Source organism: Delphinus delphis, chromosome 1 (assembly GCF_949987515.2).
Source record: "Delphinus delphis chromosome 1, mDelDel1.2, whole genome shotgun sequence".
Lineage (NCBI taxonomy): Eukaryota > Metazoa > Chordata > Mammalia > Artiodactyla > Delphinidae > Delphinus > Delphinus delphis.
The window spans coordinates 104,954,985-104,981,035 of record NC_082683.1 but is presented as its reverse complement, the minus strand read 5'-3'; the positions used below and the strand labels follow the sequence as shown (position 1 = coordinate 104,981,035).

The window sequence follows — 26,051 nt, the reverse complement described above, 5'->3', positions numbered from 1 at the left end:
TTCTCCACAGAGTACATTAACCATTAAATAATCTATCCTCTCCCAATTTAGCAGATATTAATATTGCTACCTCAGCTTTCTCTTGATTCATATTTGTATAGTATACTTTATTCTAACCATTCATTTTCAATTTTTATGTAGTAGTTGTGGTGCACGGGCTTAGTTGCTCCGTGGCAAGTGGAATCTTCCCGGACCGGGGATCGAACCCATGTCCCCTGCATTGGCAGGTGGATTATTAACCACTGCGCCACAAGGGAAGTCCATTTCCTTAATTCTTTAAAAATATTACTTCATTGTCTTAGTGAGTCCAGTGTTATTATTGAGAAGTGCAATGCCACTTGACTTTTGTTCCTTTTCAGGTGATCTTTCTTACTAGAAATTTTTAGAATTTCCTCTTTTTCTGTATGTGCTCTAGATCCACTTTCTCCTTAACTCTCTTGCTTGTTCCCTGATAAGGGTTTTTCCAGACTGAGATGTGTCATCTTTCTTTAACTATGGAAAATGTATCTTTATTATTTCTTCCAATGTTCCTCCTTTGGGGATTCCCATTATTCAAATATTGATACTTCTACATTTATTCTTCCAATCTCTTAGATTTTTAAAACAATATTTTCTCATTTTGTTCTTTCTTGTTGGCCTTTCTTGAGAGTTCCCCAATTGAATATTCCTACTCACTAATTTTTTTAAGCTATGTTCCCATCCTGTAGTATTTCTCATCTACATAGTCTTTATTCCAGCATTATATAGAATTAGTTATATATGTAATTCTTTGTTGTGATTCTTATTAGTGCCCTGTAGTACAAAATATTCCTTTCCCTTCTTAAGGACACATAGGATGATTATTTTAAATTCTTGATCTGTCTGCTTCAAAAATTCTGTTCAGTGCGCTGTCTTCCTTTTATAGACCGCAATGTATCCTTATTTTGGCATATGAGTTCATGTCCCCTGGGGGTAATGGATACTCTCTAGTGCTGTGTGTTGTGGAAGCACTGAAGATCTGGCCCCAGTCTGTGTTCCTCAAGGCACATTTCAAATGAGTGGTGGGGATAAGCCCCAGACATTGCAGAACCACTGATGACCATCCTGTTTGCTGCCGCTTCACCAGGAGACTCTCCTGGCCAAGACTGCACAATTAAACTGCTGGGAAAACAACAGCACCTGGAGAAAATATTGCTGGGCCACCAGTTTGGGGTTTGAGAATGGAGGTTTGTTAGAATAATTGTCAGTGTATGATTGGTCAATCTGCAACTCTTTTCGTGAACAACGCACCGGGGTAGGGCTTTTGCAGTGTCTCTCCTCCCACTACCCCCTGCAACCATCCTTCCCTTGCAGGCTTCAGCCCTCATCCAACCTCATCTCTGCGTCTATCCCACATCCCTTGGTCCAGGGCATCCTTCAGACTCCTCAGGGATTTCTCATAGCTTTTTTTTTTCTGAATTGTTCTTCAAATTTATGCTTTAGTCATTTTTCTAGTGTTTTTTGATTTAAGAAGAGGAATTCAACAACCTATGACAGTTTGCCATGTTGCCAAGCAGAAAAAAATTGGACTTGTTAAAATGCTATGCAAATATAAATTATGATAATAAGACAAATACATGATAATTATCTAACAACGAAATTCTGAAAGCTCAAAAAAAGAAAAGGAGATTACTTACGCAAATTGGTTATTTTGTGACATATTATTTGTTATTGACCTAAAATGACTGTGGGAAGTTAGTTTTTTTTTTTTTCCTCCAAACAGTTTAAATGTCTGAGAAGAAGAAGGCTGGACAATAAATGCTAGAGAAGCAGTGACAGGTGATCAGATGATGCCAAGGTTTTCTCTTTGAGACTCACGGGCAACTCCACCATCATTACACTGTCTTCCCTGTGCAAATATTGAATCTTTCCCTCTTGAGACTGGACATCATCTTGCTGGGTTTGCTCCCTAGATTATATAACAAATGCAAGGTAACTCCTGGAATGATGTAACTCAAACAAAACAATGAACACCAGTGCTCAATGTTTCTCTTCTGAGAAATCTCATCAGACTCCAGGCCCTTTCCCCTACTTTTCTCAGGACCTCTCAGCTAATTAGATAGGAATCTATGCACACTTCCTGCGGGCCTCAGTAGTCCTCCCTCACAAAACCCTGGAAGCTTTAGAATCAAAGGTCTGCATGTTAGCCCAGATAATCACAAAAGGCAAGACCTGGCAAAGGAGAGATTGGTTAACCAGTAACAAAATCATAAGTAGCTCTGACTCCTCCCCTCCCATAGCAGAATCCACACGTAGATGTGATGAGAGTCCTCGATCTGGAGATATAGCAGAGATATCTACTCCCAGCCATTGCCATGAACTAGTCACACACCCACAAGCCAGGTCACTTCACCTCTGGAAGCTTCAATGTCCAAATCAACTTAGAACTGTTGTGAGTACAGATTGCGTGTGAAAGCATTTCAAAACTGATGAAGTACCAGATATGCTTGTATTGAATTAGTATTATTATTAAATAAACAGGGTTCGTCTCCCCAGACGTAAAGACTTGTCCCTAGGTCTACACATTCTGTAGAAATAACTTTCCTACACACTTCCCGATGCCTAGAAATCTGAAAACTCCTTTCCTTTACATTGAGATCTAAAGTATAAATCTGCATGAGTGGGGATCTACTTCAATTGATCAGTCATAGAAACCTTGGCTAAATGCATCTTCAGGGCATTTGTTGAAATGAGGACTGTGAGTCTCTGAGGTAGAAGAGGCAGATGTAGCTAAAAATGGTAAATCTAGGTGCCTGGGAACGTTGTTTATTATAATTTTGCTCTCCTAAATCATCTTTTTTGACAGAGTTGCTTAAAAAACAAACATTGTTTTTGCAAGATTCACCCTAGATGTCTAAACTTTTTAAACCATAATAATCAATTTTTCTGATTCCTAATGTTTATCTAGCACCTGACGCATTTTTTTAACATCTTTATTGGAGTATAATTGCTTCACAACGGTGTGTTAGTTTCTGCTTTATAACAAAATGAATCAGCTATACATATACATCCTGACACATTTTTGATTAATCAACACTCTATCGTTCATCAACAGTTCAGCTAGAGAGCTGCAGTCCAGGAGTTGAAGGACCCCAAAATCTCAAAGCAAGAATAAAAATGTCTGTCCTCATTTAGAAAGTATCAAAATGTGAGTTTATGTAAGTGTTTGAGGGGTGTCTTCTTTACTATATCTCCTTCAACACTTTGGACAATTCATAGAAAAACCAATTACTTTATTGTGCTTGACTATAATTACTTGACTAAGTCAACTAAATTCTGTCCACTATGAAAAACTATCACCTGATATTGTTATGCTATTATTTCCCCCAATTTATACTTCAAATAACATATTCCTGTTACTTCCTCAACCTACAAGTTTCCCTTATTCCAAAGAAACAACTTAATATTAGATTTAACCACATGGCATTGGCATTTTTTCAGGTCAAAAATGGTTGAAGATTGGTGCAGATCATGCATAGATCCAGACAGCCTAGATTCAAAGCCCATTTAAGTCACTTGCAAGTTCTCAAACCACAGATGATTATACAATTTTTCTAAACCTCAGTTTCCTCATCTGTAAAATGGGTGTAATAATAGTAGCCATCTCAGTTATGAGAATTAAATGAGATAACGTGCGAAAAGTGCTTAGCACAGTACCTGACACACAGTAGTTTCTTAGTACATGCCAACTTAAAAGAGAAAGAAACGAAGCTGAACCATCCCATGTTTTCCCAATGCTTAGCACAGTGCTTAATCTGTTATCTATACTTAATAAAGTTTTTACTGGATTGGCTGGTTTTGGCCTTCAATTTTATCAAAATCATCTATTAGTATCCATACTTCTGTGTGACTATTGGGTGTTTTGGTCTAAGAGCCTAATGTTCCTTTTCAGTTCCATCTATTTTCTCAGTGAATTGAGTGTTTGGGATGACCTGGAGCTCCAAATTTTAGAGGTCAGAGGGAGGAGGAGCAGTTGTGAGGAGTGGCCAGTGGTTTGGAGGAAAATCCTGCGGTTGTCAGGTCCTGTAAGCCAAATGAAAAATGTGTCTCAAGAAAGAGGGAGTGAGAATATGAGCCGTGTGTTCCTGAGAGGTCGAGTAAGCTGAAGGTTCAGAACCAAACATTGGGTTTGGCAAAAAGGAAGTTACTGATGACCTTGACAAAAGGAATTTCAATGGAATGCAGGAGACAAAAGCCAAAATGGGGCAATTAAAGACAGAGTGAGAAGAAAAGATGTGAAACACTGAGAACAGACAATACTTTAGTGGCTTTCAGTATAGAGGGGAGCAGAGAGGCAATGGCACACTCGGTAGGACATATAGGATCAAAGGGCATTTTTTAAAACATTTTTATTGGCGTATAATTGCTTTACAATGGTGTGTTAGTTTCTGCTTTATAACAAAGTGAATCAGTTATACATACACATATATCCCCATATCTCTTCCCTCTTGTGTCTCCCTCCCTCCCACCCTCCCTGTCCCACCCTTCTAGCTAGTCACAAAGCACCGAGCTGATCTCCCTGTGCTATGCGGCTGCTTCCCACTAGCTATCTATTTTACATTTGGTAGTGTATATATGTCCATATATACACTACCACTCTCTCACTTTGTCCCAGCTTACCCTTCCCTCTCCCCACATCCTCAAGTCCATTCTCTAGTAGGCCTGTGTCTTTATTCCTGTCTTGACCCTAGGTTCTTCATGACCATTTTATTTTATTTTATTTTTTTAGATTCCATATATATGTGTTAGCATATGGTATTTGTTTTTCTCTTTCTGACTTACTTCACTCTGTATGACAGACTCTAGGTCCATCCACCTCACTACAAATAACTCAGAGAAAACCATAATTCAAAATGAGTCATGTACCACAATGTTCATTGCAGCTCTATTTACAACAGCCAGGACATGGAAGAAACCTAAGTGTCCATCGACAGATGAATAGATAAAGAAGATGTGGCAAAAGGGTATTTTTAAAGATGGAATTGAACGCTGATAAGAGCAACCTAGTAGAAAGGGGAAAAATCAGGAAGAAGAGAAGAGACAATTGCAGGACCACAGTCCTCACACAGAGCAGAGGCAGTACAATCAGTGCACAAGTGGTGACATCAGATTTAAAACAGAGCAGGGATTGTTCCTCTAGATAGGAACTATAGGAAAGTAGAGTATGGGGTATAAAGGCAGGCAATTTGCTGAATTTGTTAATAAGAGATGGAGTACTTCTCTTCTGATGGTTTCTATTTTCTCAGTGAAAGAGGAGTCGAAGTAATCAGTTGAGAATGAGTAGAGGAGATGGGCTGAAGACAGAAGAGGAAGTGTGACTAGTCATTTGGGAGTGGGAGAGCAAATGAACTAGGAAAATGTAGTAGAATTGCCAGACTATGCTGAGGGTCCATTTGAGATATGCGGTTGTAAATGTAAAGCTAACCAGTTAATACCATACTGTGTTTTCCTTCAGCCTTGTTTAGCTGCTCAGATACAGGCACAGGGTAGACCAAGAGTGGGTTTAGGGCTTCCCTGGTGGCGCAGTGATTGAGAGTCCACCTGCCAATGCAGGGGACACGGGTTCGTGCCCCGGTCCGGGAAGATCCCACATGCCGCAGAGCAGCTGGGCCCGTGAGCCATGGCCGCTGAGCCTGCGCGTCCGGAGCCTGTGCTCCGCAACGGGAGAGGCCACAACAGTGAGAGGCCCACGTACCGCCAAAAAAAAAAAAAGAAGAAGAAAAACAAAGATGCAGATGTAGAGAGTGGACTTGAGGACACTGGGAGGGGGAAGGGTAAGCTGAGACAAAGTGAGAGAGTGGTATTGACATATATCCATTACCAAATGTATTATAGATAGCTAGTGGGAAGCAGCCGCATAGCACAGGGAGATCAGCTCGGTGCTTTGTGACTGCCTGGGATAGGGAGAATGGGAGGGAGACGCAAGAGGGGGGGGATATGGGGATATATGTATACGTATAGCTGATTCACTTTGTTATACAGCAGCAACTAACACAACAATGTAAAGCAATTATACTCCAATAAAGACATTAAACACACACACACACACACACACACACACACACAAAGTAAGCAGGGAAGATAAAGGTTATTAGAATTGTGCTGCATGAAATTAAAACTTTGGAGGTTGTATAGCGAGAAGGTCAAGAGTATGAGAATGGAAACTCATACTAGAGATTATCATACTATGTGACTAAACCAGAACAGAGAAAGACAAATATCATATGATATTGCTTATATGTGGAATCCAAAAATAATAATAATAATAATACAAATGAACTTATATACAAAACAGAAATAGACCCACAGACGTAGAAAACCAATTTATAGTTGCTGAAGGGGAAGGGGGGGATAAATTAGGAGTTTGGGATTAATACATACACACTACTATATTTAAAATATATAACCAGCAAGGACCTACTGTATAGCACAGGAACTATACTCAATATTTTGTAATAACCTATAAGGGAAAAGAAACTGAAAAATAATATATATATATATATATATATATATATATATATATATAACTGAATCACTTTGCTGTACACCTGAAACTCACACAACATTGTAAATCAACTATACTTAAAAAAAAAAAAAGAGTATGCGTGTGGGATGGGAGGCTGAGGTCAAGTGGAGGACAAAAATCATGGAAGTGGGAACTTACGTGAGAGGGCAGCGTGGATGAATTACCTATGTGGAGATTCACATCTCCAAGAATGCTGAGGATTGAGGGTGGAAAGGAAGGCAGTGATCCCTGTGCTTCCATGCTCATGAACAAGGGTAGTGGAGCAGGACTGAATGTTGACTGCAAGAATGAAAGGCACTGGGTGGTCCAGACTGATGGCATGTGCTTGCAGAGAATGGGGCTTTTGAGAGGAGGGAAAAGAAAAATACTCTGGGGATATCAGTGAAGAGCAAAGAGGACATATGCCTTATTCCAAGCACTGCAGTACATTGGGTTCCTTTGGCCAGGGGTCCCATATTATGGAAAGCAAAGAGCGCAACCACCATGTGAGAGTTGCAGTCTGAGACAGAGAAAGAAGCAAAGGGCGTATTCAGAAAAAGGATTGGAAATAAGGAATTTTCAGCTGATGACAGAGCTTTGCCAGTGGCTCAGTGGAAGGGCATGGGGTGACAGAGCAAGGTGGGAGATTGGGTTAGAGCAGTAAGCACCAAGATGTATGGAAGCAAGAATCTAAAGATGATGGAAGACCTGGGAGACTTGGACTTCTGGGGGCAGCTGGAAGTTCTCTGTCTTCAGGAAAATGAAGTTGCCTCTGTTTCCCCTAAATCAGGAACCACTCTGACTGTTCTCCGTGCCCTGCACAGAGTCATAGTAGACAGAGGGGTTAATTGAATGAACTAATGAGTGAATGCATGACTCTTGTAAAAGATAGAGGAAGATCGGTGCAATGAGAGAGGGATGGAGGGAGAGATTCATTAGAAGATCAGAGGGCAGGAACATGTTATTGTGAAGTAGAAGACCAAAGTGGAAAGAGCAGAATCTGGAGTCGAAAGACATGGTTGAGTGCCCAACCTGCCATTAACCAGCTGTAGATCTTTGGGAAAGCTGGATCACCTGTCCACATATCACTAGCCTCATCAGTAAAGCAGACCTTTCCTCTTCAGGAGACCTTGAGCTGCAAATGACGATCACCTCTTTAGGGCTCCTGTACTTTTATTGCAACACTTATTGCATTGCACTTGGAAATTGTATAGCGCTATACAAACACAAGTACGACAATAAAAACAGAAGAAATGGAGCAGGCTCTTTATCCCCTGTAATTCCAGCCCTTTGCCTGTATGCCCGTACCACTCCCAACTACTTAAAGGGCTACTATGAAAAGATTCATTCCCTTTGGTTTTGAGAGATTTTCCTTATCATCACAATACATTAATAACAGCTAACTCGACAGAGAGCTTTCTCGACAACCAAGTGAGAGTAACTCAGACAAGGGTCCAAGACCAGGTTGGATTACCTTAGGATGTATTATAAGGAACACCATAGCCTCCTGAGGTGGCTGAACATAAACAAGGCTGCCACAAGAGCCCAAGAAAGGAGGGATCAGTGCCATCCTTTCCCATATATGCCCAGGAGCAGCGCAGGTATGTACATGTTGGAGAGATGATGTTTTTCTTTGATTTGCCCATGTTCTAAGTCAGAAGTTTTGCCCAGTTTTAGAAGCCACAGAGCCTCGATAAGCAGGGGCAGGGTTTCCGGAGGCAGAAGTCACTAGAGTCCCAGTCAAAAGTTGGCAAGGCTTGGGCACAGCCTTAGAGAAGCAAGTTAACCTCTCAAGGTCTCAGTCACCTCAACTCTAAAGAGACAGCCCAGGTCTGTTTACAGAATTCCAGGATCCCAAACCTCTGGCACCTGCCGATGTCAGCAAGACACGTTTTACACCCCTAGCAGCACGAAGCAAAGGAAATATCAGTACCAGGGCCCATGGCATTCTCTCCACCACCGTTTGCACCTCTCCCCCCAGCCCCTGTTGAGACCTTCAGGACTCTGTGTCACCTGCAGTGTCAGTAAAACCAGCTGCCTCAAGTCACTGCAGTCAGATTCAAAATGGACGGAGGATAAGAAGCATGTTTCTCTGCTCTCTGATTTCATGAAAGGGGGACATGAGATGTACAGATAAGAGTGTATGTGTGTGCGTGTGTGTGTACCATGTGCTCGTGCACAGAAGCACACACACACTCCTTTTTTTTTTTGCAAACACTCCCCAAGTCCAGCCCAAGGGCTCACAGTCTCCCAGCATTGATGGTAACACAGCTACCGCTAGCACCCGGACACCCCTAAACCATCCAGTGTACTTTAGGACTAGCTCTTCCTTCCTTCCCATTTCTACACTGTGTTCCAAGAATATTTAGAAAAACACTTTTCGCCCAGTGTCTTCCCTTGCCTGGTGCCCAGGGAACCTGGGTGCGTGGATGTATCGGGTGGGAGGAGATGCCTTCAGCCTTCTTATTTTCTTCATGACTCCCCACCATCATCAACACTCTTCCCCACCCCCTGAGTAGAGGCCTAATGTCCCAGGTCAGAATTTAACATGTTTTTCCATTTGTGAGGAAGGGATTGAAGTGGATTTGCTTGTCTCAATGAGCAACCGTTGGCTGTCCTCCAAGAGATAAACCTCAGTCCCCCTAACCTGCCCCCTCCTTCTGATGTCCTTGGTTCCAACACTTGGAATTATCATTCACATCTCCCTTTTGGTGTACTCACAGCTAATCCCATTTTCCATGGCCTGAATGGGTATTAAGAGTCCTCTTTATGGCTCTCCTTTTCTCTGTATGTCTATCCCCTCTAATCCAACTTGCATTCACTCTAAATCCACCATAAAGACGGCTCCCACCCCATGTGCTTCAACCGCCTTTAAAATAAGGAAGACCTTTGTCCTCCACTTCATGGTCCCCACCTGCTTTTCTCATTTGTTGTCCTCCTTCTCCCCTTCACTCTCTGCTCCAGGTGCCCTTACCTGTTCAATCACCCCCTGCTGTGGCACTGCCCCTGCAGCCACCCTCCAATTCTTCATCAGAGGAAGCTCCACTTATCCATCAATGTTGACCTCAAATTTAGCCCCTTTCATGAGGCCAGTCCTGATTCTCCCACACACAGGAAATCTCTGCTTCCTTTGAATTCCCGTGGGGTTTTGCCCATCTCCCTCTTGGGGCCTTTATCATATTCTTGGTTGGGTTATATAGTATGTACGTGCTTATCTCATTCCTCCTACTGGTGGAGGAGGCCCCCAAGAACCTTGATCTCCGCCTTTCTCCTCCCGTCCCCTTCACCCCCACAGCCCTCCATAGCACAGTGCCTGGCATATAATAGCTAATTTTGTTTTTTTGTTGTTGTTTGTTTTTTGGCTGTGTTGGGTCTTCGTTTCTGCGTGCGGGCTCTCTCTAGTTGTGGTGAGCAGGGTCTACTCTTTGTTGCAGTGCATGGGTTTCTCATTGTCGTGGTTTCTCTTGTTGCAGAGCACGGGCTCTAGGTGTGTGGGCTTCAGTAGTTGTGGCACGCAGGCTCAGTAGTTGTGGCTCGTGGGCTCTAGAGCACAGGCTCAGTAGTTGTGGCGCACCAGCTTAGTTGCTCCACGGCATGTGGGATCTTCCCGGGCCAGGGCTCGAACCCGTGTCCCTTGCAATGGCAGGTGGATTCTTAACCACTGTACCACCAGGGAAGCCCTAATAGCTAATTTTGAAACACAAGAGAAGGAGGCGAGATGGAGTAAAGAAATAAAAGTCTGATGCATGTTCTTGAACCAAGCAACACCAGAACAAAACCAGTTCTAAATTAAATAAAGTGATTATTTTTTAGAGAAAGTACAAGATTAGATGGATACTCTTAACTCCAGTGGCCTGATGTTTCTGGAAACCTCTACATGTTAACTTTTCTTCAAGGCTCTGGAATCCATTTCCAAGTAATAACCCCCTACCAAGACATTTACAAAAGTTACAATGTGACTAATTCTTGGAAACTTTCCTTATGACTTGAGATTTCTAACTGGGAAGAGAGGCATGGAGTGAGCTTAGAGACGACAGAGGGAGAATGAGAATGAGAGAAAACCCAGCCAAGCACAGGACTGAGCTCTGGGTAGCCATTAGCTCTAGGTACTGGGAAGTTCTTCCACAAACATTTGAGAGTATAAACTCTAATTATCTGAGTGTCACCAAATAGGGCAGAGAACTAAACTTCAATTCTCTTTTGTCAGATATGAATAAACATTTATCACTTTGCCTCACTATCTTGTGATCACATGATCCACTTTTGCCTCACAGCAGTCCTTTAAAGTGACCTCTGTGATGGGAAAACCGGGGTTACAAGAAGCCCAGAATCCTGAGGATGACTGATGGATACATTCCATCCGGGCTACAATTCCTGTGACATGGAGCTAAATGCATAAGCCTGCAGAGCCACCCTGTCACACTTCCAAGATCAGGAATCCTGTAGCCAGATGCAAGTCAAAGGAATTTGGTGGTACTCATGAGTGAAAAGACAGAATATTTCTAACAGATGAGAAACTGAGAAGTTACCCTGAGCACATCGCTTCACCAATGTGTGCCTTGCTTTCACCATCTGGAAAATTAAGAATACCTCTAAAGTAACCAGCTTTCAGGTACTTTTTATGTGGAACAAATAGAAGGTGGGCTTGGTGAGTTCTTTACTTGTAGCTAGAAGGAGAAACTCCAGATCTTCTCCAGAGGGATTAGGAGTCAGGGTTGAAGAGAGGTGGTGGGTCCAGGAAAGAAACAGTTTTCTTCCCTCTTTACTGAATCTTTCTCCACTTTTTCTCTGCTCCAGTTTGGAATTGCCCTCTCTGTCTTCTGTATTCCCACAGACGTTGCTTGTTCCACATGTATTTAGCTATAAAAATGCCAGAGGGACATTTACTAAGGATAAAAGGGTAAATTCAACAGGAAAATACAATCCTAAATTTGTATTCATCTGATGTCTTTAAAATACATTTTTTTAAAAATGAATGAAATGATTGCTGTACTGTCTTTTGAGGAAACTAGCTAGAGCCCATTAGTGGAATTTTGATTGTTTTCTCTACTACACGTTTTCTATAGCCCCTGCTATCCCCTTGGCCAAAAGAGATGCTTGGCCAAAGGATGTGGGCATCCTTGCCCTGGAGGTCTATTTCCCAGCCCATTATGTGGACCAAACAGACATGGAGAAGTTTAACAATGTGGAGGCAGGGAAGTACACAGCGGGCATGGGCCACACCCAGATGGGCTTCTGCTCAGTCCAGGAGGGCATCAACTCCCTGTGCCTGACAGTGGTGCAGCAGTTGATGGAGCACACGCAGCTCCCATGGGAATCTGTGGGCCGGCTGGAAGTGGGCACTGAGACCATCATCAACAAGTCCAAGGGTGTCAAAACAGTGCTCGTGGAGCTCTTCCAGGTTTCAGGCAACACTGACATTGAGGGCATAGATACCACCAGTGCCTGCTACGGTGACACTGCCTCTCTCTATTCAGTGTTGCCAACTGGGTGGAGTCCAGCTCCTGGGATGGTACGTGCTGCCAGAGGCTTATGTAAGAAGGGAGCTGGGTTGGAGGCCGAATCCTCAGCTTCTCCTTTCCTTGGGTGGTTTCATTCAGGGAGGGAAGGACACCTTCTTCATACAGCTGCTGCGATCATCCAACAACCACAATGATAATAACCACTGAGACGTGTATAGCTTTATACAGTTAATCAGGGAGCATGTTCACAGAGTCATTCATTTGGTCCTCACAACAGCCTAGGAAGTGGGTGTCATACCTGATTTATGGGGGGAAAATGGAGGATCTAATATCTTACACGTAGTGCATGGCAGAAGCAAGACACCAAATCAAATTTGATATATTTCTCATTTCACTCTTCCTGTTTCTCTAAGGTTTCTCCCAAGTCTCTGAGCGGGAAAGAGATTGGTGATGTTAAAAGATTTAAACAAGTTTAGGTGTTAGGGAAAAACACCCTGATAAAAATAGACCCAAAGAATCACAGGATAGACTATGACACAGAGTATTTCTACTTTCTCTCCCTTGCCTGGTTCCTAGGAGAGTTAGAAACCTAGGTCTGTCAATAATTGATGACAAGTCCCTTAACCTCTGCGAGACTCAGAGTTTTTGTTTGCCTACCTGCCTTACAGGCATTAAACAAGATATCAATGGAGATGTGAAAAAACAGTACCTGGGCAGACAAGGCCCTACATTTACTAAGTTGGAAACCAGAATTTAAACTTTAGAAACCATAATAAACATTAATTATAAAATTAATTATGAAGTCTTGATGTTGGCGGTGACCCTAGAGACTATCTAATCCAATATTTTTCACTTTAAAAAGAGGCCAAGAAGAGTTTAATGGTTTGTCTCTGTTCATGCAACAAGGCAGTACAATTCCTTACACCCATTCAGTGTTTTTTTTCAACTGCCCTGCGTAGCCTCGCCAACAATGATTCCATTGATTTGGCATGTTCTAGTCTCTACATCGTCAAACCTGTACTTGCAGTGCTTCTCCTGCTTGGCATTTGTATTATTACCTCTCCAGCAACCCCTACTACCGTCACCACCAATATGTCCAGCCCAGAATTTAGTTAGAGAGTAGAAGTGAAGGGCAAGGGACACACACCAGCCTTTAACCCAAAATCAGAGCCTATATTTGGGGGTATTATCAGCTTCAAACATGTCATTTCAAATGAGTAGATTCTGCTGAATGGTTGGGTATTCCACAGGAGAGGGCTGCAAATGCATCCTTCTTTAACGTGATGTCTTGTGGGGGAAAAATTCAAACAAGCTATTAGGATGTGAATTGTTAATCTATACTAAAACAAAAAGCATATTTAAGCTTGAGTCTAATGGCAAACGCCAAAACAAGACAAGGCCAGCGTAGATGTGATCTCTGCTTCTGACCTGGCCATCCACCTGGGGACCCTCAGATGGGAGAAGGTGGTTCTGGGACTCACCAAGAAGGTCTGGACCACTCCAGAGAGACAGCAGGGTATGAGGGAAGGAAAGAGTGGTACTGGCTCAGATTGCCTGAGAGACCTCATTTTTTCTTGTCTTTTTTTGTTTTAAATGAAGGTAATTGAAACCAACAGTTAAGTACATACACACACACACACACACAAACAAAAGGGTGAAAAGTAAAGAAAGTAAAGAAAATTTCCCTTTGACACCCCATTACCAACTCCCATAATTTAACACTGACAGTTTCTATGTATTCTTCCAGGAATTTTCTATATACCTGAAAGCATACCCTTATCTATTCATTTTTTAACATTGTACACATTATTCCTCATCTCTATGATGTCTTAGAGGTCATTCTATAGATAGATAGATATAAGATAGACAGATAGATAGATATACACATAAAGGTCACCTAAAGTCATTCTTTTAAAAGCCACATAATATTCTATTGATAGATATGCCAAACCTTAGTCCCATATAGATGGATATTTAGATTGATGTATGTTTTTGCAATTATAAATACTGTTTTAATGAACATTGTACAATAGCTTTGCACGCTCATGATAATATGTTCTAGGAATAGATTCCTAGAAGTGGAATTGCAGAATAGTTTGATCTAAAGGTTTGATAGAATATGCCAAATTGTTCTTCAACATGTTGTACTAAAGTGCATTCCTACAATATATATTATCAAACTTTCTAATCTTTGTCAGTTTAATAAGTAATATAATAGTATCATCGATTTTCTTTTGCTATTATAAGAGAACTTTGATATTTTTAATGATGTTTATTAGCCATTTTTCTATTACATACCTTATGTTTCTTATGAGGCGCTTATATATGAATGAAAATAATCCTTTGTTGGCTTTATGTACTGTAAATACTTCTCTAGTTTGTCTTTTGAGTTTGTTTCTGATAGAAGGTTTTAATTTTAGGCCGTCTAATTGACTGGTTTTTTCCTTAATGGCTTCTAAATACTATTCTATAGTTTCCTAATTTTATATACATATATAAATTTTGTTTATATATATTATATGTTTATTATATATTTTTGTATATTTATGTATATAAAATTGCAGAGAAAAAATAACAATACTGTTTCGTTGGGGTTGGAGTTTGAGTTGTTATATAATCTTAAGAGAAGGTTCTTGGGTTTCAATGAATTTGGGTTGGAACCTTGACTCTGAATCTTTATCCTACCATCTATTAGCTGCGTGGCTTTAGGTAAGTGACTCAGGTTCTTTGGGTCTCAATTCCTTTGTCTATAAAGAGGAGATAACTGTATCTGACAGATAGGCTTATTGTGAGGACTGAATTATACAGAAATAATGGCTCTCAACACAGTGCTGGCGTAAACCCTGGGGGCTTCCTCACAGTTTAGGTAGAATCCTAAAATTGCCGCCATGTTTCTCTCACAAACCCAAGTTTGAGGGCGGGCAGTACTATCAGATGAGAGAGGAACAAATAATATTCAAGACAACAATTATTTATTGAATAATCATCTGGCTACTATAGAAGTAGTTACTATGGACCACCTACATTAAATGTGGTTACTTGACACTAACTCTTCTCAGAAGGAAGGTAATACCAGATTGTTCAAAGCACGTGGTTCAGGATCCAGTCAGAACCGGGTCTGAATATATAATTCCGTATTCATGAGGTGGGTGACCTTAGACAGATTACTTGGATTCTCTAGAAGGCAGTGTCTTCCTTTGTAAATGTGGATAATTCCTGCCTCACTGGATTATTTTAAGGATTGTTTGAGGATAGCTCATGTCTATCTAGGATTTCAAATATTAGTTTCCCTCTCCATCCCTTGGCCTTCTATGATTTGAAAGAAATTTCCACTGTAGTACTATGAAGTGCTGTAAGGTGATGAGTACAAATCTAAATTATCTCCAGAAGTGCTCATTTATGAATGTTTCATTGAATTCAGAAACTGAATTCTGAATAAATGAGGATTTTACAGCTAGAGTCACAGAACACTGAGTTTTGACATTGCATTTCAAATGTGTCATGATGAATTTCACTAGAACAAGTTCCATGGGGCAAGAATTTTTATTTTGGTTCAGTGATCTATCACCAGTACCTAAAATTGTGCCTGGCGTACAGGAGGCTTTCAGTCTACTTGAGATTTGGTAGTGATAATAATTATTGCTTGCCTCTCATTACAAGTCACTATGCCCTGGTGGTCTGTGGAGACATCGCAGTGTACTCCAGTGGCAATATTCACCCCACAGGCAGGGCTGGAGCTGTGGCAATGCTGGTTGGGCCCAAGGGCCCTCTAGCCCTCGAGAGAGGTTTGTAGTAAACAGTGTCTATGTGGCGCCGGGAGACCGTGCATGGCGTAGCCAGATACCTAGCTCCTAATTCCAAGTTGGCCCACCCACTATGCAGGGCTGAAATGTGGATCTGATGATGATATTGACTGTCTCCAAAAGACTGGACTGGGGAGCAGAGGGCAGGGAGGAGGGGAAGAGAGGGATCCGCAAGCTTGCCTCTCCTGCACCATCACACTTTGGGATAATGATGTGTGGAATGGCTGGTACTGATGCTGCTGACAAGGACCCTTTGAGAGCTAAACTGACAACTGAAAATGAAAGAAGATAATTGAGTATAAAGTGAGAGCTTTCCTTTGAGACTTTTGATGTCTATTCCAGATTTTTTTTAAGCCCATCTAGGTATGGAAATGGAAATATAAATCTCATTTATATAAAAGTGGCAATTCAATCAACTCCTTTTGAACACATGAGGGATGCTCGGTGGGCTCAGGCTTGGGCACGAGAAAGATAAAGACCAGGGGGCTGCTTGTATGTGGCTCTCCTATCCTCTCTGCTCAACGTGGGCTGCCTTGTACAGTCTCCGAATCCCTCTGTGTGCCTTGCCAGGGCTTAGAGCAACCCACATGGAGAATGTATATGACTTCTACAAAGCAGATATGACTTCAGAGTGCCCACAATTGGATGGGAAGCTGTCCATCCAGCGCTACTTACGGGCCCTGGACCGATGCTACATGTTATACCATCAAAAGATCCAGAACGAGTGGGAGCAAGGTATGGGGCTCAGAGGGCAGAAGGTGGGGACCCTATTCACACGAGGCCAAGAGTATGTCCTAACCTCTTAAGACAAGGACCCTTTTCTCCTCTTCAAATGATCACAAGAGAATTGTTTCATGTCCCCTTCTTCTGACACCTTTTCCTGGGCCTGAGCTAAAGTCCCTTTGGAAGTCACCCGAAGTCAAGCATGAAATTGCCTCTAACTTGAGTTAAATGAAAGAAAGTAGACAATCCAAGGTCAAAGCTGAAGCCAGTGGGTGCCGGCCACCTGGGGAGGTACTGTGTGAATCAGAGTGACCACATCCTATGGAGGCCAGAATTCATTTCTGTTGAAGTCAGGAGTGATTTGACTCTTGGTTTATAGTTTGCCACCTTTTAAAGTCTGGTTGATGTTGAAAATTCTTACCTATATTTTCAGTATACTTAAGTGTTATCAGTGATTTTTTTCTTTGCCTGGTAGTGTTGGAAGTTGATTTTATTTTCACCTTACTTTCTGAAGTTCTCTGCTAAAAAATATGTACCAATTCCATAATCAGAAAAGAAACGAATCTTCTTTTAAAAATAAAGAGAAACCCGTATACTTAAAAAATAAAGGGGGGGGGGGTTCCTACCTGTTTAGCCATGCCCAGATGGGCATCTAAAAAAGGCAGGTTTCAGTGTGGGAAAAGGCATGTGCTGAAGCATCAGAGCATGGATGCTTTAGGGGTGTCCTGAAGCATCTTGTCCCTCTCTGCTGCACTGGGTGGGATGCTGGCTGCCTCCATGGGAAAGGAGTCGACTTGGACATCTCTGCCTCTGCCCATCCACTGTAAAATTGTTATTGGCTAATTGCTCTGGCATCCTCTGAATTCTTATGACATTCTAATTTTAGTCCTTAATCTCATATGGAATTTGATCAATGCCGCTTTGGATCTCAGCACCGAATTGTAAACTTTCCTAAGGGCAGGGGGTGCATTGCTCTTCTCTTTGGAATATGAGAGAGTCTGGAGTGTAGATCCAGAGACACCAGAACCCAAAGCCAAAGGCAGCTCTTTTCAAGCTGCGTGACCTTGGACACATGACTCAGCTTCATATTTTGGAGACTGTTTTCTCCCCTGGAAAATAGAGAAAATAATACAGTACGAGGTTGATTTGAGGAATTATTTGTCATAGAGGTTGGCAATGGCAGATAGGAAGAAAATATTTGTTTCTTTACCTTCTTTATGAGTAGAGTGCTTAGTAAAATGCTTGTAAAATGAATGAACAAACCTCTGTGTGTTTGCCGGAGGTAGGAGCCAGTTTTCTGGGAGACCTCAGCACAGTTAGATCTTGGAGAGTATGTCTAAGTGGATCATGCCACATCCTTGCTTTCACACTTCTTCTTCCAGCTGGCATCGATCGACATTTCACTCCTGATTTACAGTTTGTGATCTTTCATACACCCTTCTGCAAGAGGGTCCAGAAATCCCTAGCTCACCTGATGTTCAATGACTTTGTCTTAGCCAGTGGCAACACACAGACTGGCCTCTATAAGAGGCTGGAAGCCTTCAGGTGAGTCCTCTTCATAAGAAGGAGGAGGCTTCCTCATGCCTTGAGTCTGGACCACCAGCCACTCCTGTAGGAAAAGACAACAATCCTCCAACACAGTAGAAATGACACCAAGTCCTCACGTGGGTTAGTGCGTTATTGTTTTCTCAGAGACCTCACCCTGTATCTTAGGGAGCACAGGGGCACTGCCAGAACCTCTAGATCAAGTGACTATAAGAAGCTTCGGAGAGTAATAAAAAGGGGAAAGGGAGTGTGGCTAAATTATTCAGGCAATAAACATGTTATGAACATCAACTATGTGTCAGACATCATACTAAACTCTGGAGACAAAAGTGGATGTGACTCCATGATACCTGCCTAGAGGATCTCACAGTCTGTAGAGAAAGAAACACCTAGAAGCAAATAATCACAATGCAGGATGGCAACTTGGGGAGCGTCTGGTCTCATTCCCACTAGCCATTGGCTTAATGAATGTCTTGCTTGTTGCCTCAAATCCCCGCACCTATGAAATAGAGATAGTCCAGCTCACTCCCCTTTGCTGTCGATAAAGCAGGGAGAACGCTGTTTATTGATGCGATACTCCAAGACATTCAGAAAAGAAGAACACAAAGAGTTCTCACTGGGAAGGGAATCTTTCCCTTTCTTCTTGGTATCTGTTCAAGTTTTGGAGTATTTTACCAACATCTGCCCCTGTTTCTAACTACTACTGCTAACCCTGCCACCAACATCCAAATTAGCACAAACACTGCTCCTAAGACCTACCCCATGGAAAAAAATTCTAACATACACCAAAGATAATAGCTTACTATCTCTAATATATGAAAGTCTCATCCATAACAAGAAAAACACACTAAGTAGAAAACTGAACAAAGTATGTGGACAAGAAACTTCCTCAAGGAAGAAATGCACATAATCATATTTTTAAATGTGCATACCCATTAGTAACAAATATAAACAAGTTAATGTTTTCTTTAGATAGCGTTTAAAATTGAGTCTATGAGAAAATGAGCAATAGTAAACGGATACAAAGATTTGGGGGAGTAATAGGAAAACATGAAGCAAAAGCCTTAATAGATGTGCATCTTTGGCTCGGTAATTCCACATGTTTAAAAGAACATGTAGCTAGTCCTCAAAAAACTAAAAATAGAACTACCGTATGACCCAGAAATTCTACTCCTGGGTATACATCAGAAAACCCCCAAAACACTAATTTGAAAAGATACATGCACCCCAACGTTCAGAGCAGCATTATTTACATTTGCCAAGGTGTGGAAGCAACCTAAGTGTCCATCAACAGATGAATGGGTAAAGAAGATGTGGTACACATATACAATGGAATACTACTCAGTCATAAAAAAGAACAAAATTTTGCCATTTGCAACAACATGGATGGGCTTATGCTAAGTGAAATGAGTCAGTCAGAGAAAGACAAATGCTGTATGATATCACTTGTAAGTGGAATCTAAAATACAACATGCAAGTGAATATAACAAAAAAGAAGCAGACTCATAGATAGAACAAACTAGTGGGTACCAGTGGGGAGAGGGGGAGGAGCAACATAGGAGTGTAGGAGGTACAGGCTGTTGGGTCTAATATAGACTCAAGGATGTATTGTACATCACGGGGAATATAGCCAACATTTTGTGATAACTGTAAATGGAAAGTAACCTTTTAAAATTGCATAAAAATTTTTAATGAAAAAAAATGTTTCCTAAAAAAAAAACAAACATGTAGCTATTCTCTGTAGTATTTTAGCTAATGAGGACAGAAACGGGTCAATTGGTTAAAGTAGGGTACGTCATATCATGGTCCATTTGGCAGCCTTTAAAAATAATGTTAGAGGGCTTCCCTGGTGGCGCAGTGGTTGAGAGTCTGCCTGCCGCTTCAGGGGACACGGGTTCGTGCCCCGGTCCGGGAAGATCCCACATCCCACACGCCGCGGAGCAGCTGGGCCCGTGAGCCATGGCCGCTGAGCCTGCGCGTCCGGAGCCTGTGCTCCGCAACGGGAGAGGCCACAACAGTGAGAGGCCCGTGTACCGCAAAAAAAATAATAATAATAATGTTAGAGAAGCTGACAATGTCATAGAGAAAATTAGTTAAGGAAGCATGCTAAACAGAATGTATCGCATGATTTTACTTTCCAAAAAACTGTATAAAATTAGGAATGGATTCCATAAGAAAACTATGACCTAAGTGCTCTCTCTGAATGGTAAGACTATTAGTGACAGTTTTCCTCTGTGTTTTCTGTATTTCCAAATATTCTATTATAAAAGACATGTGTCCCAAAGTCTTCTCTCCAGTAGCTGTTACACTTTTCCCCGTGCTGCATTCCTTCCCTCATGTGGCTTCTCGCCTGGCCTATTCCTCTGGCTGCCTCACAGGGGGCTAAAGCTGGAAGACACCTACACCGATAAGGACGTAGAAAAAGCATTTCAAAAGGCCTCTCTAGACATGTTCAACAAGAAGCGCAAGGCGTCCCTCTACCTCTCCACACACAACGGGAATATGTACACTTCATCCCTGGGCGAGGGATGCCTGGCCTCACTTCTGCTCCAGTGAGTACGGCATGTGACCCCACCTCCTCTCACCCGTGGCCTCTGGTCTGAGGGTTCAACCAAGTTTTGTTCCTCTTCTGGTTCAGAAGTTTTTCAAAAAGGAAAGAAAGAAGAAAGGAAGGAAAATGAAAGAAACAGGTTTCAAAGGTGTATGGGTAGGCAGATGTGCCATCAGTATTAAACAGTGGTCTCCAAAGTGAAGTGCATGTATGATGCCAGGGGATGAGCAAGACCTATCTGGTGCAGCAGGAAAATAGTAGAACTTTTATGCATATTTTGATCTCATCCTTTAAAATCTCTGTACTCAGTAAAGCATGTTGGTCAAGAGATTCTAGCTTTAGAGCCCACAACCTGTGTTCAAATCTCTTTACCATTTATTAGCTTTGACCTTGGAAAAATATTTAACCTTTATGCGCCTTCTTTTTCCCAACTATAAAATTTGTACAATAGCAATACCTACCTTCTAAAGTTTTGATGAATGTTAAATGTCTGAAGCAATTAAAACAGTAATGCTCAGCAGGGGCCCAAGTGTTAGTTTTTATTTTTATAGATATTCTCTTTTGTGGATTTTACAAGAAAACACTTGTACTAGTACATGCATACAACATGAGAAAAATATATATGTATATCATTGGACTTGCTCAAATTATTCCTAATGAGGGTAGAATAAAAAAAGTTACAACTTCTGAAGCATTGCCAGTCAACATGGGAGCCTTGAGATGAGTCCAGTGGTCTGACCTTCACTTGGAGGTGCCTTCAGAGTTCACTGAATTCATCTTGGCTTCCTGGGTGGGGAGAAGTTCCTTTTACATCCCAGAGATTCAGTTATGCTCACTGTGGCTTCTGTATCTTAGACTTTAGCTGTTCTCCTCTTGGTAAGTTTTCCTCCTTCTGGGCCTACCCCCAGGGTCTTCCAGAAGCCCCTGTTTGTGTAGAGTGCCCAGAACCCATTGCTAGTTGCAAGAGGTTGACTAGACTGGTGGCTTCTTTGCAGTGCGGAACATAATGTTGATGTGTGGTTTTAGGTTTTGATTTCTTTCGCCGCAGTCACTCTGCCCAGGACTTGGCTGGCTCCAGGACTGGTGCCTTCTCTTAATGGCTCTGGCTTAGCGGAAAGTTTCTTTTCATTTCGGGTGCCCCAGGATGCTTCTCCAGGTGAGTCCAGTCTTTTGATCAGGCACTCCTGGCCAGTTTCATCGGGTAAAAGAAACCACTTTCTGCCTCACCACTACCAAGGCTCCCACCTTGATAGAATTATGTTGTGATTAAGAACAAAGGAAAGCCCTGAAGGGATTTAAGCAATAGAGTAAGTTTGTCTAGTTCATGTATTCGAAGCACTTCCCTGGTTACTACTTAGAGGCTAGACTGATGAGAAACAAAGGTGAATATGGGGAAACCTGTCAGATTGTTCCAGCAAATAGTCTAGGCAAGAGGTGATGGTGGTGGTTTGGTTGCAACTGGTTAACGAGAAATGGATGGATTTGAGATATCCAGGAAACATTTGTGCATTATTTTATGATGGACGTGATCAAGGGCATACATCTAGGCGCTAAACGGGATACACCTTGACTAAATGAGGGTCTGCCTGTATGTTTTGCTAACATTAAGTTTGCTGAGCTTTATCATTTCTTGACATTCTAAGCCATACATAGAGCACTTTCCCCTGGGGCGGGAGCTTCCACAGAGCCTGGCTCTCCATTGGACTTGTGATTGGTAGCAGTGATGACAATGAAGTAAGTTTAAGAGTCTTACTTTTGCTTCCCAGTCTCGCCGCCCCCCCACCCCCCACCCCCCACCGGAGAAGCTGGTATCCAGTACATCAGACCTGCCAAAATGTCTCACCTCCCGGAAGCATATGTCTCCTGAGAAGTTTACAGAAATAATGGACCAAAGAGAACAGTTCTACCACAAGGGTAAGAAAAAAGGCAGAAAGAGAGGAGGAGAAGGCAATTTTTCTCAGATTCTATGCCAGGAGCTGAGAGCCAGGGATTCATCAGAAGTCTAGAATATAGTGGGTGAGAGTGACGACTTCTATCAGATATGATTGGGAGAAGGTTTGTTAGGTTCGAAAGGGGAAGAACTGGGTGGGGAAGCAGAAGACAGAGTTGGGAAGAGGTAGGAGGCAGCATGTGGCTTCCCAGCACCGAGCATAGATAACCACCCAAAACAGGATACTGGACAATGAAGTCCCCTGGAAGCCAGATGTATGGTCTTTGAAAACACTATCTACGCAACAGTTGAAAAAGCCCAGATTTTGGAGCCGGATATCAAAGTCTAAGCTGAGCTGTGATAACTTATCAGCTCTTTATCTTTGAGAAAATTATTGAAGTTTTCTCAGTTGCCTCATTTCTAAAATCATACGAACTTTGCAGGATTGCCAAAGAGATTAATGAATGAATTAATGATAAATAAGTTATCGGCAAATATTACTGTCTTCTTTCAGCGACCCCCTTTCCTTACCAAACATAAAACAAAATAGTGTCCCCAAAAAGCAACAAAGGAAAAGTACACCAAAGCAAAAGTTAGGACTGGAGAAGCCAGATGGTGATTTTAAAATCAGGGTAACCATATTTTTTCAAGCAAAACTTGGGACACATGACTTGCCCTGAAAAGGAGACTGAACTTATGGAATTGAGAATGTTCCAGAAAACCTAGACCTAGTAGTCATTGATCTTATCTGGAACAGGGGACATGTTAGAGCAAAAAAGAAGACAAAATAAAATAAAAATAGGACCTCTGAGATGAATGTTAATGGACAAAACTTTGAAATACTACAATGAATCAGAGTTGGAAAACTTAGGCCTAGGAAGGAAGTGTCTATTAGAAAACAGCATGCTCTGAGGTACACCTCAAGCTAGGTACCATTGGCAGAAGGACATGATGAAGATTTCAATGGAGGAAGGGCATGTCTACTGCAGAAAAACGGCATACTCCTATAGCAAAATTTCTAGTAGACAAGTCTTAGGTACTAGCTCCAAGAGAGCTGCTTCTGGTTCTTCTGATGGCCCAGTGCCCTACTGGGTGTAGACTAGGTGACCTCGCCACCCCTTGCAGCACAGCCAGGAGAGCTCCACGTGAAGGTCTAGGCGTCCCTATTACCATTTTCTCTTCCTCAGCCCCATGCAGCCCTTTGTGAGTATTGCCTCTTCTCATTCCACAGTGAATTTCTCACCACTTGGTGACAAAAACAGCCTTTTCCTAGGCACTTGATACCTGGAGAGAGTGGATGAGCTGTATCACCGAAAGTATGCCCGGCGTCCGGTCTAAAGTTGATGAGTGAAATTTTAGAGTGTAGGTGGCTTAAAGATTCTCCTCTGGGTGACAGATGCAGTTCTGAGAGTGTGAACAGGCCAGAGAGGGTCCGTAGCTTCCAAAATGATCAGAGGTGGGGAGTTTGTACCATGAGGACCAAGTAAAACTCTTGGGGCTCTTTGCCCATGAAAGGCAAAAGCTGGGGGAAGGGGCACGTTCTTAAATCTTGAATCTGAAAAAAAGAGTCAACTTGTTTACCTGATCTACTCATGATAGGAAGCTCCCCTAGAAGCCTGATAGAAACAAAATTAGCATCCACAACAGAAGCAGGCAGGCTGTAAACCTGAAACTATGGAAGTCATTACTCCAATGGGGCGAGTTGGTAACAAAGATGAAGAGCATCAGAGAAGGACACGCCAGTGTGTTGGAGAGACTCATAAGGAAACAGGGTGCTGGGGATTCTGTGAGAGGCAGAAGCCTTGGCTGGAGGGCACCTTAGGCTAAGGGTCTGTGAGCAATCATCCCGTGTTGCGATTCCTTCTGGGTAGAAGAAGTGAGATTTGGGAAATAAGTGGGTAGGGGCAGAAGGAGAGAAGAGTTTGATGGAAGTGGATGGAATCGGGAAGAGAAATAGGAGAATTCTTTATGGTACTTTTTAAAGGAAAATCAAAGATTCAGAATTAGAATCTTGTAGTGCATGGACCCAGATATCTGCCTTCAGTTAATCTTCCTAATTGGGAAGATAAGCAGAATGGAAGTGTGAGAAGCAATTGCTTTTACAACCCATAAATCTCAACAGATCAGTCCCTGCGCCCGAATACTTCATCTCTATTTTCCTGTTTTTAAATTTCCCCCCCTACTTTGGTATACGAAGGGGGAAGACTAAAAAGTTTGCCAAGGGCAGGGTAGGGAACAGGGAAAGATGAGGAAGAAGTCCTGGGTAAACCAGATACCCGGATAAAACAGGAAAACTGCAGGATAAGGGGTGTCCTCTGTTCACTCCTAACCACTGCCAGCATTCTCAGCCCTGTGGGGCAACTGAAGTGTGCCTCTGGGATGTTAGGAGGTAAGCGAGGTTGGAAAGGGGGCCGACCGGCCAGGCTTCAGGGTATGGTTGAGAACGGCAGCCTCCTTAAGCAGACTCATCGGACTTTGGCGCTACCAGGGAGTCATCTGTTTGTTTGCTTATCTGTTGTCTGTTTGTAATATGGTTGTTAAGGGCAAGTCAGTGGCAAAGAGGGGGCCATTAAATGTGTCAAGCTAGTTCAGTCATCAGAAGCAGACAGAGAGAGAGAGAGAGAGAGAGAGAGGAGAAAGAAGAGACAGAGAAAGAGAGAGAGAGAATTGGGATTTTTCAAGGGAGAGTTTTCAAATCAGGTTCCCTCCCTCTCCTGGTCCACATGCTTAAGCAGCATTGTACCAAGAAAAGAAAAGCTGGGCCTTATCCTTGTCTCACAGGAGCAATGAACCTACACCACTGAGATGTTAGCTGAAATAAAGATTGTATGTCAGTGCAGTGCTCTGCGGAGCTCTGCCTCTGCACTGCCCAGCCTGTTTTCCCATCACAGACAGGATGTGTCATGGGGACCCTGCCCACCTCCCAGCCTTGGCTCCCATGGCGTTGGGCTCAGGGCCCTCAGGCGTCCAGTTTGTTGCTGGAAGGGCAGTGGAACGCCCTAGACCTCGGGGTATCTTTAGGAGAGCCTGCCTCGGGTAAGGAGCAGGTATGGGGAAAGGGGGGATGCCCAGGGTGAGACTCATGATTGAATGTCCTTCTTTTGTTTCTTTATCTGTGGAGAGGTTCCTTGAAAAAGTACGCTATAGAATTTCTGCCCTCTCTCGATCGTGTAAATGTCCCCCACTCTTAGCTGGTAAATAGATTGGATTGGACACAGCAGCCCCCAAAAGCACTGGCCCTGTAGAGTGAGGGGCCATCCTTAGGGGGTCCTTCATGCCTTTCCCTGCTGTAGTCACTGTCATGGGCTTGTGGTGCTAGAGGAGCCCTTTGTGAAAAGGGAGATGGAGGGATGGAGGGAAGGCTCAGCCTTGAATCACAGACCGGAAATGGGGCAGATCCGTTGTCTCCCGCAAGATCCAGATAGCTTGCCTCTCATTTGTTATAGCCTTGTTGTTATTGTTATTATTAAATTTCTGTGCTGTTAGTTCTTTCTTTGTTTCGTAGGGTTTTCTG

The 26,051-nt window shown here is 42.5% G+C and overlaps 1 protein-coding gene across 1 annotated transcript in view; it reads left to right on the top strand.

Moving 5' to 3' along the window:
- The window catches only part of HMGCS2 (3-hydroxy-3-methylglutaryl-CoA synthase 2), a 30,422-nt gene extending 6,547 nt beyond the window's left edge, over positions 1 to 23,875 (top strand). Inside the window, 10 exon segments of the mRNA XM_060009558.1 lie at positions 11,550 to 11,968; positions 12,004 to 12,039; positions 15,646 to 15,770; positions 16,359 to 16,523; positions 17,894 to 18,056; positions 20,435 to 20,608; positions 21,656 to 21,701; positions 21,703 to 21,766; positions 22,399 to 22,521; positions 23,769 to 23,875. Of these exon segments, the coding sequence (XP_059865541.1) occupies positions 11,550 to 11,968; positions 12,004 to 12,039; positions 15,646 to 15,770; positions 16,359 to 16,523; positions 17,894 to 18,056; positions 20,435 to 20,608; positions 21,656 to 21,701; positions 21,703 to 21,766; positions 22,399 to 22,521; positions 23,769 to 23,875 (1,422 nt within the window).
- Positions 23,876 to 26,051: the final 2,176 nt, after the last annotated feature.